This window comes from Lynx rufus, unplaced genomic scaffold, assembly GCF_022079265.1.
Source record: "Lynx rufus isolate CCGP_SWC_20201006 ecotype Redwood Valley unplaced genomic scaffold, mLynRuf1.p SCAF_11, whole genome shotgun sequence".
Classification (NCBI taxonomy): Eukaryota; Metazoa; Chordata; class Mammalia; order Carnivora; family Felidae; genus Lynx; species Lynx rufus.
Window position 1 is genome coordinate 18,461,313 of NW_025814825.1, and position 13,180 is coordinate 18,474,492.

Below are 13,180 nucleotides of genomic sequence, written 5' to 3' on the forward strand. Positions count from 1 at the left end.
AATTATTTCAAACAGTTATGTGGCTCTCCCTCCAGGATGAAGTTAAAAGTCAGCTGCTGGGTGCTTGCCTGGAACCAGGGTGGAAAAATAACCTAGAGGCCAAATCCTCATTTCTAGGGACTTAAAAAACTTTCTGCTGAGTTCCACTGCAGTGCCTATGAGGAACATTCCAGTATCAGAGCAGGGATCAGAGACACTTTCTCTCCATCATTCTGCCTTCTACCCTCGCCTTCTTAGAGTCTACTCTCTGTCCAGTCACCATGGAGGTCATCTAATATAGAAACTGATGCTATTGAGTTCTTGCTCAAAATCTTCCAAAGGCTATATCTGTTACAGGACTAAAACCCAGGTTTCTCCTCATGGCCCCTGTCTTCCTCTCTGAACTCATTTCATTCTGCTCTCTCCCCAGCCCCACCAGCCCCACTGGTCTGCCTTCCTTCCGTCCTTCCTTCCTTCCTGCCTTCCTTCAGCGCTTCAAACTTATTCCTGCCTCTTGACCTTTGCCCTTGCTCTTCTACTAACCTCGACAGGGTCTCAGCTTCAATGTCACCTCCCAAGGGAGGCTTTCTGGCTAAAGCAGCGTCCCTACAAGGTTCCCCGTACCCTCAGGCAGTCTCCTCTCTCTTCATAGCATTTGACTCTACCTGAATCTATTTAATGGTTTCTATGATCACTGTTTGTCTCCGTGTACTACTGTGAAGGCTTCAGAAGAACAGCGATGTTATCTTGTTCACCCCTCCATCCCTGGCACCAAGCATGTACCTGGCACAAAGAAAGTACTCAAAAATATGTGGATGCCTAATCAATAAGTAACTTTTAGCGATGCCCCGTGGAACCAGGTTCTTTGACAGATTATCTGGTTCTGGATTATTGGCCTTGACACTCTCCTGCATTTCCCAACCTCCTCTACTACAAAAGTTTCCTTACAATGGAGTTAACCATTTTGTATTTGTTGTTCTCATTTACTTCCACCTTGGGATACATGTTCCTCTGATGGAAAAAATCTGAGGGATGCCTGGTCAGCTGAGCTGTGTTTTTGTGTTCACGACCAACCATGCTGGGATGCATGGCCTGGTAAGGAGGGCCTTTTGTATCATGGAGTCCAGGGGACTGGAAGTGAGGTGGGTTTGTTCTGGACCTACAAACAGCCTTAGATGCTCTTCCTGTTAAGTTGTCAGAATCAGAGAATCCTTAGACCTCTAGACTTTTGTCTGGATCTCTTTGTCTGAGACATCAATAAATACTCATCTTAGTAAGGTGTCAGAGCGAGGGGGAACAGGGCCATGGAAAAAGCAAAACAGTGGGCCTCAACTGCCCCAAACTTGGGAACCAGCCTCAGAGGATGTCTACAGAATCTGCTCTCGACCAAGAGTGCTCCCCTGGGTATTTGCCTAAGAGCTCGAGTGTCTTCGTGCTCCAGCAGAATGATATTTATATCTTACTGGTTTACATTACTGTGTCCCCTTTAGGAGTGTAGTGAAAAAAAAGCCCCCTCTTTGGTTGGCCTATCCCAGGAATAGTGCTCTTCTATCTGGTTTCTGCTTGTGAAAAAAGTATTTTATGGAGCAATCTTTCATAACTGTGCTTCTACTCATCAGAGTCAAGGTCATTGTCTTGCCCTTCTCTCTTGCAGATGTGATTAGGGCACTGAGCGCACAGCATCAAGAGGCTTTTGTGTGAGCCTGAGCCCTGATCTGTTGGGTCTGTGTGACTCTTAGCAATCTCATCCTCCCACTAAACTTGGAGCCTTAGTTTCCTCTTTTTGTAAAATGGAATTAATAACATCCCTTGACAATTACCCAGGGTTATGGTGAGGATCAAAGAAAATAATGATCATAAATAAGGAGCTCTGAAAACATTAAATCACCATAGGAAGGAAGGCATCATTATTATTGTTTTCTTTACGGCCATGAACAATTTCTATTAGGCAATGCAACATGATTACTGCAAAAGGCATGGCCTTCCCAAGGCAAATCCACTTTAGGTCCTGGTTTCTGGAGAGCTCACGACCCAACGTTCCTGACTTACCATATCTTTCTCAAGAGGTCACACTGGCAAGCTGCTTTGGAAGAGATGTGAGACAGGATATGCCAGAAGCTATGGAGACCAATCTAGTCTACCCCAAGGAGCAATGGAGTTTGAGGTTGGTTATTGGAGCAATGGCAAACAAAGCTGATTGGTCATGGTCAAATTCTCTTCCTGAGCCAGCTGGAGGGTACCACAAGTGAAAACTCTGGACTTTGGTATCAAACCTTGCAGCAGCTCCCATTTGGGAGACACAGTCCTCAGATTCGGTTTCCCTTTCAGCCCTAGTCCCCATGTTTACACTTGGTGGCCCCCCATCCAGTGGAAATCATTATGCAAAAAAATACTCCCTCTTCCATGGTCTTAGCAGTCCTCCTTCTCATATATTGTACTGAGTATGTTCAAGTGGGCACAAGCACCTCGGCATCCCATTAAGGTCCAGAGGTGGGGATTAGGCACTAGGTTCACTCAAAGGTGTTGATGGTGGTGATTTTTCATCCTTGCTCTAATAAAGCGAGGACAAGTATTTATTCCATGTCTCTTTAAACTGCTGGGCGAAACATAAACATATCCAAGAAACCTCTTGATGTTTAGTGTTTCTTTACTAGGAAAAGGAGAAGGGAAACAAATTTGGGGAAAAGGAAAGAGGGAGGGAAGGGGGAAAGAAACACTACTTACGCCGTTTGCAGCCACATTTTTTTATTCTTTTGGGATCTGTGATGTCATCATGACAGGCCTTGCAGTAAAAAAATGCCCTGGAGAAAGAGAATGGAAAAACTGACACATTTCATAATCCACCCGAATGAAATGAATACCACATTTCCTCCACCGTGGTGCCAAATTAATGAAACACGCCAGCACTAATTTCCTTTCATCTTTTGAAAGGTTTAGACTTTTACAGACGGAAATGTTTGTTGCAAGACCTCTTATTTCAAACACAGGACTCTGCAATTGGAGTTCGTGCTTCTTTTAATAAACCTTCCTTTGAACAGGAACGGGGTGAATGGCTGCTGAGGTGACCCCCTACATCTGCCTGCTCATCCTTCGTTTTTTGAGCACAGCCTTCAGGGCTGCTCATCAAAGCATGTAGGCAACCAGCCCCAGGCCCTTGGTGGGGAAGTGGAATGGATCTCCGAAACCCTTGCCGTCTGGTCAGATATTTATTGAAGGGAGAGCCAAGATAAAGTTCCACAGTCAAATAAAATCATTAGCCTTGCCCCTCTGAAAGGATATTTCTTTTCAAAGTGAGAGAGGTTAAGGAGGAAGGTGGAGGGGGAAATACAAAAGTGATGAGTCAAGGGGGTCCTCTGTCAAATTTCTTCTGGCATTTCATAGCCCATACTTTGCTCCCAAGCTGGAATGATCAACTCCCATACTCTCGGCCCCGAGAACACAAAATAAATGGAGGTTTGCTTCTCACGGTGAAGCATAGCCCAACCGAGCACTGGAATGGGGTGGGCAGAAGGCACTATGGGGCTGGATACCCAGAGGCAGCAATCAACAAGAAAATCTCCTCATCTGACTTAAGTGTCAAGTTGTGATTATAAAGCACATTGGTTGTGTCCAGACAAGCGACAAACCAAGATCATTCAAGTATAGAATGCATAGGACCTAGAAGAACAGCACTGGAGGCCTACATCTTTTCAGGACGGGGGATTACTGGGACAAAATTCACTGGAACAGCCTTACAAGCTTCCGGATATGGGAGCTAACAAAATCCCTGGTTTTACCACTCCCAACGTGAAATTGAATGGCAGGGATAACACAGTCTTCCCTTGACCAAGACTATAAAGAAACACAATTCTTGGCGATTCAATTCCCAGGTTCCTTTTTATGTTTTTCACAGGATTTGCACACGTGATTGACACCAGCTGAAAACCAATGTGGGATCTGGAAGAGATCTTGGAAGTCCCCAGGACTCAGTGTCCTCATCTGTAAAATGAGGAGGTTGTCACGACCTGCCCAAAGGTATCCTGTGCTGGGGTTGGTCAACTTCTAAATCCAAGCCCAGTGCTCTTTCCACCCCAGCATCTCACTCACTATTTCCCTAAATGCCAGTTTTCATCCATGTTGTGAAAAAAGGAAAAAGAAAAAAGGCAGCTGATTGTTTGCCCTGCAAGTGGCATGTGGCTAAGAAGCCAATCAATGGTGACCTGCCTTGAAAAGGCAATGACAGGAAAGGAGGAAGTCTTTTTGTGTCCACATCCTTTGGCCATTTTCTCTCCCTATCTGATGCTCCTATACATAATAATAATGATAACAATGATAACAGACATTTGTAGGGCAAGGCTATAGGCCAAGCACTATTCTAAACATTTATAAGTATCAATGAATTGGATCCTTAAACAATCCTTTGAAGGAGTCATGATTATTATCTCTGTTTTACAGAGTGTACAGGAAACTTAAGCACAGGGAGGTTATCTGACCTGCCCAAGGTCTCACAGAGCCAGGATTCAAGTCCACACAGTCTAGTCCTAAACTCCATGGTCTTAAACACATCTCTACTGCTGAAATGATGAAACCGTGCTGAGCCTGAGTGGACTGTTGAGAAGATAAAGTTGATGACTTCACAAATTCAAAGTGGATTCTGAAAGTGGCCCCATGGGGGCCAAACAGGTAAAGCTAATGACTGAGATGGGGCCAGGTTGGGAGGGGTGGTCTCTGGTCTGTGACCTGGAGACATATCTCCCAACCAGAGGGAGCACCGTAGCTAAGCTCCAGCTGAGTTTTGCCAAGTGCAACTTCTTTGAGAGCACCACTGTCTTCTCCACTCACCTCTGCCTCTCTCACACTCACCTGGCAAAGCACCCACCCTACTGCACACCTGCACCTGAGCAGCCGAACTGAGGAACGGAAACACAACTGTGTTGACTAATCTCACTTCAAATCCATGGCCACGGACGCCAGGGGCCTCTTCACACACCTCAGGATCTACTCCATATCCCCTCCTTCCACCTCAACCTTCTCTGCTCTCCTCCCCACTTCCTCTCCTGCTCATCCACCCCTTCCCCAAGTGGCCCTGTGTTGGTGACCTTGACACACACATCATCAAGAAGACCGGATCCACACCCTGCAAGGCTGATCTTCAGGGTCTCCTTGTCCTCTGCTTTCCTGTTGTGTTTAGCCAATGGGAGGAGCCAGCTGGAAACTGGAGGATGGGAAGAGAGGAATTCCTCCCTGCAGGGCCATGAAATGGTGGTGGCCACATCTCTATATTGCAGAGGACTCAGCTCCTGCCAAGTGGCCTTTCCTACACTACAGCCTCTCTCTCCAGGTTCTGATAACTCTCCTTCCCCTTGATTCTGCAGATCTAGGGCTGAGAGTGGCTCCACTCTGTTGCCAGCTCCAGGGTGCTTTTGCATCCCTTACTGGTTCTCCTTAACCCTCTGCCCACAACTTTTTATGTTCCCTTCATAAAACTCTCCTCCCTTTTCTCATTTAGGTGTGTCACCTGTTTCTGGCCAGGACCCTCCCTGATATAGCACCCAAAATGACACCTCCAGCTTTCATCTTCCCCCCAAACTCCAGAATCTTAGAGCTGACTGTCTACTTAACATAGCCAAATAGAATTCTTAATTTCCTACATCCCAAACTTGCTCCTCTTCCAGCTAAATCCAGTCTCAGTAAAGTGGGAAGCCAGCACCCACCCAATTTCATCGGCTCCCAATCTAGGCTCCATTCTTGATTCCTCTTTTTCCCCTCATTTCTTATATGCAGTTTACCAGCGGGTCCTATATATAGACTCTCTAAAATATATTCTGAACTGGTCTCCCTTCTCTGTACCTCCACTCACCAGTTTTACCCAAGCTTATCTTCACCTACTCTATGCAGTATCTCCATCTGTTGGGCCTCCCACTCCTGTTGCCCCACATCCCATTCTCTATAATGGAGAGGAAAGACCTTTCAATGATGTAAATCAGACTACATCACTCCCAGCTTAAAGCCATCAGTGACTCCATTTTATAACAACCTGACCCATACATATCAAGTCCTATGGGAGTCAGCCCTGCCTTTTTCTCTTACCTCATCTCCCCATACTACTCCTTCAGACACACTTTCCTTCCCTCAGCTCCCTACACACAACAAAACTGTCCCTACTTTGTCTCCTCTTCCTTTCCCATGTCTGTATGATGGACTCTTTCCCATCACCTCCACCTCTGCTCAAATGTCACTCCTTCCAAGCAGCCTTCACTTGCGCACAATCCAAATCCGTGACCTGGCTGCACTAATTCTTTGATTAATGTACCATGAATAAACAAAACCGTAATTCTCTCCTCCCTAGAACATGAGTCCATGAGGGCAAGGACTTCATTGTTCACCTCTGCTTCCCTGGCACCTGGTACAGAGTGTTCTAGAAAGTGAGTGACCTTTGATGCATGAATGAGTATGAGAATGCAGCCAAGTAATGCCAGATCTGCAAGTTTTTCAGGGGAAACCAGAAATAAGGATTTTTAAATAAGGATGATGGTGTCTTCTGCTTGGCAAATAATTTATTTGTTAAAATTATGAATCAAATGAAGCCTGTCTGCAAGCCACACCGAGTCAACGAGGCACCATTTTGTGACCCCGACATCAAAGACTATGTGCCAACATTATTTAAAAAGGAAAATACTCAGTGGCAAGGAGCAGTGGACAAGTGATCGAATGCCCATCCCAAAGTGGCCTAAGGCTGGAATGGTGGTTTCACTGCTCTGTTCCTAAAACACTGCATCTGAAAGTTTCTGTGAGCTAAAAATCCATTAACTTCTTTTGTGGCTTTTTTGTAGGAGAGGGTGCATACTCAATACTGGATCGTCATAATCAACTTTTCCATTTTTACAAAACTTGTTTAGTTTCATTCAAATCTCCAAGGCCCTTTCTGTGGTTTTCTGCCGTCTTCATCTGTTTGAAGTCCCCTAACTGACAGCATTTGCTCCGACACATCACACACCACGGAAAATTACAGGCTGCTGTTGTTGCTGATTGTGTCAGCATGTATTTGTGAACACCATAAAGCACTGAAATGAGACATATTGCACTCCCTAATATAGGAGGTAATTTGTTTTTTGGACTGCCTGGTATTTGTGACATTCATTAGCAAGAGATGCAATAGGAAATAGAATTACACAAATGGGAGCTTCACATTATATTTGCTATCTGGGAGGTACACGTGATCTATGGTGTCGCTGTGCTCCCCAGCCCCCCACCCCCCATACGTGGTGTTGAGATGCTGCTTCTGTGTCTCACATTCTGGATGTGAGCACAGCCTTCTCTTCCGGGGGGATGTGGGCAGGGGTACTTCAGTCCTGTTCACCAGCCCCCTCTCCTCTCTCAGGTGAACCCAGTTCTTGAGGTACTCCTGAAGAACAGTCAGGATCCATGAACTGGATGAGGTTTTCCTGTCCCCATCTGAATAATGGCAATTCTTTCCCAACTTGTAGACGTAAATTTAAGCCATTAGAGAGCTCAGTTTAAAGAATTTTTGTTTTTGTTTTTTTGCTTCCCCATCCCATTTTTCCTCCTAAAATCTTTCATAAATAGTATGGCTAGACTGTAGGAGTGGGTGAAGAGGCAGAAAGTAATAGACATCAGTTATCAAATATAGTTCTGTGCTCGGCATGCCAGGCTCACATCATGACGAATAATTAAGAGCGTAAGCTCTGGCACTGGACATACTGGCTTTACTACCCACAAGCAGTAGGGCTTTGGGTATTGGTTACCCAATCAGCACCCCAGTTTCCTCATGTGTAAAATGGAAATAGTAATGATACCTATCTCATAAGGTTGTTGAGAGGATGAAATGAGTTCATCAATACTTGGGGTACCTGGTCCATAGAACAGTGCTGGCACATATTAAACTCTACATAAGAATTTGCTAGTTTCATTAAATTTGGTAGAAAGTGTGGGTTTTGGAAAAGGAAAGACCACTTCCCATCTGGGCACTGCCACTTGCTTCTGTGCTTTATAACCTCGGATAAATCATTTATCTCAACTTGACCAATGAGGAGACCAAAGCCCTGAGGGTTTTAGAAGACTTACCTTACGAAGTTATTTTGAGGACTAACAATTAAGAATGTAGAATACCTAACACAGGCCTGGCTTTGAGTGGAAGCTCATTAAATGAAAACAATAGGCTTACATAAATAATTACAGACCTTCACAAGTAATAATCTATTTTAAATAGTTTGTGTAACATTATTGTTAGAGTGAGTGACCTGTCTGGCCATTCGAGTCACATCTTCTGCTCATAAATTTTTCATAGATCAAGGATAGAAGCAAATATAATGATATTCCATGGTGTTCTCCAAAGAGCCCTATGATTCCCAGCTGTTTAAACAGGTTTAAGGATACTGATAAAAGTGTCGTAAAACACCGAGGTCAATGAAATCGTGGGCTGTACCTACAGAGGCCTAAGAATTGAACCTGACAACCTTGCCTACTTACCTAGTAGCCCACAAACAGAAATACAGCCAGTTTAGTATTTCATCTGAAATTAATCCAAACCTTTTGAGATTCCATTCGGCACTTAAAGTGGAAAGCTGATAAATCTCAAGTAAATTTTCCTGGATGATACTAGGTAAAGAGTACTAGACAAGGAACCAGTTGTCCTGTGTTATGTTGTTCTGGGTCATCAAGAATCTGGATGATCTCGAACAATCACTTCAGCTCTCTGGGACTCACTTTCCTCCCTTGGAAAATGAAGGAATGGTTACCAAAGCCCTCCTAGTTCTAAACTGTTATTATTCCAGTTGAAAGATGTGGAATCAATGATGTGAAGAGGAGCTCATGGAAGCATTTGAAAGCACAGTCTCCTTTTCTTAAGATGAAGCACCATTGATACCCACAGGCATGTTAAGAAGTTTAGGGGTTAGGGCCCTATACATACTGAAATTATGCCCATTGTGGTGGATCAAGACGTATGTGGCTGGACCAGAAAGGAAGACAGATGAACATAAACTCTTACCTTTTAACTTCTTTGGCATCACTTGCGATGAAAAATCCTAAAGTACCTTCTTGGATCTTAAGATGGTTTCCAGGATTAATTAATATACTGCTCAGTGAACAAAAACAAACAAAGAAGATACAGTTGTGAGTTCATGTTCTGAATAAAACCTTGAAGGCTACACTGTACTGTTAATTTTATAGGGGGCCCACTAGTCTAATGATTTTCCCAAAGATGTTGTCTAGAGCTTGATGTCCAGAGTCCCAAACATTTAATTGGATAATGCCATCATAAAGCTCTGATTCTCAATTCCCAGGCTGGCATACTCCCAGTTGCAGAAATCAAAGCACATCTAGGTTTTAGGGCTGGGCATGTATAATGGGGTTGCCATCATGGGCTTCTCATCTGAAGCAAAGTTCCTAATAATGTTGCCCCTTGGAAACTTCTGTTGATGGTCAACATTGAATGTGATTGGTCTATTAAACCTATTGCTACACCAATTTTCCATTACATGGCAGAGCATTAATGGGACCCCTATATGCATCCAGAAACATACATATATACATGTATTACTGCCAGGAATGGTACACGACACCTGTAACCAATGCAGAAGCAAACATAACATCTGCACGACATCGGTAAAGACATGGAAGTGGATTCCACGTGCAGCCTTATGTAGAAAGAATTGGATCTACCTGAATGGGGAAAAAGAAAAATGCCAGCAGTTGGAAATGATTCCAGTCTGCTTTTACCAGAATGCATGGGAGTGTTTGAATAAAGTGTGTGTCTAGTACATCCTGATTGGGGCAAATTGTAATTAGAAAACAACATGCAAATTATGCCTTAAAAAAAACTTCCCCTTGCAGGGAAGTATACACTTAAATATACACTGTTCTATTTCAAAGTGTTATAAATAGATTAGCTGACCAAGTTGTGTTTGGACTGACAAAAGAGATACATGCATCCCAATCTAATAAATGGGTGAAACAAACAAGTTAAATTTTCTCCTGATCAAGAGCAGAATACAGAAATGTATTACAAACAGACTAAGATGAGGCTTTGGGCTTAATGGACACAGAATTCAGACCCTCTGAATGTAGCAATAGATACAACAGAGGTATTCTCTGATCTGAAAAGCTGGCTTTAAGGTAAAAGATGTTTGGAATCCAGCTAAAGGAAGTCCTCAACTGTCTAAAATAACCAAAATGGAGGATGGTAATTAACATGGAAATTTTTTACTGCTGGCAAAACAATTCCAGAAAGGCGCTGTGGACAACAGGGTGATGTGTCTGTAGCAATACAGGAAGGACCAGGTGAACTTTCGTTCTGTTGGGAGGACCCAGAGTGGATCATTATTGCAAAATAATTGTTTGTGGTCACAAGAACATCCACTATTACCCATAACGAGACCTGACAGAAGGAAACCAATCCTGTGTCATCACTGTCATTAACACTGAATAATAGCAAGAGACCAGGATGATTGGACTGTTCTGTCCTAGAACTACAGGCAACAATGACATTCTTCACAAATCAGGAAGCAGCAGGCCACACTAACAGCAACAGCTTGCAATGGACAGTGGCACTGTACAGGCACCTCCTAATTACCCCTCTGCCAATTCTTTACATTGGTTCAACAGCCCTCTGACTTCTCATGATCATCAGGGGGAAAGGGTCAGAGCTTATACAGTTTAGATGGATTCCTTTTTCAAAGCCAATTAAATGTGATGTCTTAGAAGGGCAGAATTCTGGATTCTGCACACTTTCTGACCCCTTTGCTACAAGGCAGTTCTCATATGCCCTGGCTCTGCAATCAGAAATTGGGCCCAATTTTGGGATGAGCACTGGGTGTTGTATGGAAACCAATTTGACAATAAATTTCATATATTAAAAAAAAAAAAAAGAAAGAAATTGGGCCCAAATTCCAGCATCAACCATTTAGTAGCTGTCTGACTTTAGGCAAGTTACTAAATCTCCCTCAGACTCATATCCTCACCTACAAGATGGGCATGATGATAATGATAGTCTTTCTTCAGAGGATTAAGCAAGATAATGCACAGAAGGCTCACTGCATATTGGTTTATTGTTACTCGTATTATTTATTATTGCAAAAAAGACAAAAGTATATTTCATCTTTAATGGAATTATCAGATTCTCTTTAGCTGGTCTAATGGAATGGAACACAGGGCTCCTTATCAAAATATCCTGTTCATAAAGAGATAAAGTTACAGAGTGAAGAACTGTACATTCCAGAATAATGCATAAGGACACACATGAAAAATTCTAGGTACTTCTAGTGACTAAAGAAGCTAATTTCAGGGAACCTGGGTGGCTCAGTCAGTTAAGCAGCTGACTCTTGATTTTGGCTCAGGTCATGATCTCATGGTTTGTGAGTCTGAGCCCCACATCAGGCTCTGAGCTGACAGTGCAAAGCCTGCTTGAGATTGTCTCTCTCTCCTTGTCTCTCTGCCCCTCCCTGCCCCCCCCCTTCTCTCTATCAAAATAAATAAACTTTAAAAAAGAAGCTAATTCCTTAAAGTTGGAAAAATCTACATTTTGATATGTATTTATATAAGAGTGTAAAAAAAGCTTCTGAGGAAAAAAAAATCCTATCATGATTTCAATGATACAATTCAAAAGAGGAAATTTGACACTCATCAATGTCTTGGTGACACCTATGTGCACAACAAGCTTTGCACAGAACTCTTTTTTACATTATGTGCTTCATTAATTGCACTCCAGTGATCAAGCCCACTGTGTCATGGTGGGACAACAGTGATAGCAAGGTTCCTATCAATGAAAAGTTTCTTCTCATTTCCTCTGTTCTTTATCAACAGTGAACAAGAATTGGCTTACGATGAGAATTTGGGATTGTCATTCCAGACACTGTGGGTTGAGATCATTTATTACAGCTTTCAAGGCTGCTTTAGTCAAATTAGCGTGGCAGAGAAGAAAGATGTGGGGCACTGATGTAAAGCAGATTTGTGTTCAAATCTGTTTCAGCGCCGATGCTGGTTAAGCAAGCAGGTACATGTGTCGGGCCTGTGAGTTCAGACCCTGGGTGCCACTAAGCCTCACTCTCCTCATCTATGAAATGGAGTGAATAATCTGTAGCTTACAGTGTCACTAAGAGAATTAAAGTATTAGATGCTGGAGAGGATGTGGAGAAACAGGAACCCTCTTGCACTGTTGGTGGGAATGCAAATTGGTGCAGCCGCTCTGGAAAGCAGTGTGGAGGTTCCTCAGAAAATTAAAAATAGACCTACCCTATGACCCAGCAATAGCACTGCTAGGAATTTACCCAAGGGATACAGGAGTACTGATGCATAGGGGCACCTGTACCCCAATGTTTATAGCAGCACTCTCAACAATAGCCAAATTATGGAAAGAGCTTAAATGTCCATCAACTGATGAATGGATAAAGAAATTGTGGTTTATATACACAATGGAATACTACATGGCAATGAGAAAGAATGAAATATGGCCTTTTGTAGCAACGTGGATGGAACTGGAGAGTGTGATGCTAAGTGAAATAAGCCATACAGAGAAAGACAGATACCATATGTTTTCACTCTTATGTGGATCCTTAGAAACTTAACAGAAACCCATGGGGGAGGGGAAGGGAAAAAAAAAAAAAAGAGGTTAGAATGGGAGAGAGCCAAAGCATAGGAGACTATTAAAAACTGAGGACAAAATGAGGGTTGATGGGGGGTGGGAGGGAGGGGAGGGTGGGTGATGGTTATTGAGGAGGGCACCTTTTGGGATGAGCACTGGGTGTTGTATGGAAACCAATTTGACAATAAATTTCATATATTGAAAAAAAATAAAAAAAAAAATAAATAAATAAATAAAGTATATACTATGTGCTGAGTGACTGCCACATGGTAGATCCTGAACGCAAGGTCACTATTAATAGTAAGCAAGGCTATGAAAACAACTAAAGGAGCAGCAAATAATCTCTCACATTGTCTCAGCTCTCCATTTTGTCCTTGGTGCTAATAAGCTACCAGGAGGCACCCTAATAGCATTTGAAAGACCTTTTTAACTGACTGCAGGATCCAAAACATTATATCCCCATACAACATCTGGTGACAGACTAATTTGGACTGACTTTTGGTTGCAGAGTGGAGTAGCTCTCTGTTCCTCAAGCCTTGTGTAGTTCCAAGGACATCACTGACTGTGTGTTTTCTTTTGGACGTGAATAAGAGGCTTTGAATCAACTCTCTAAATCATGTG

General features: G+C 43.0%; 1 protein-coding gene across 5 annotated transcripts in view; it reads right to left on the minus strand.

Annotated features, from left to right (window-relative positions):
• KCNMA1 (potassium calcium-activated channel subfamily M alpha 1) overlaps positions 1-13,180 on the minus strand; it is a 731,687-nt gene that overhangs the window by 128,171 nt on the left and 590,336 nt on the right. For all 5 annotated transcript variants that reach the window (XM_047073026.1, XM_047073024.1, XM_047073023.1 and 2 more), the window contains 2 exons: positions 8,969-9,055; positions 2,704-2,780 (listed from right to left, as the gene is read on the minus strand). In XM_047073026.1, the coding sequence (XP_046928982.1) occupies positions 2,704-2,780; positions 8,969-9,055 (164 nt within the window). The remainder of the gene's footprint in view (positions 1-2,703; positions 2,781-8,968; positions 9,056-13,180) is intronic.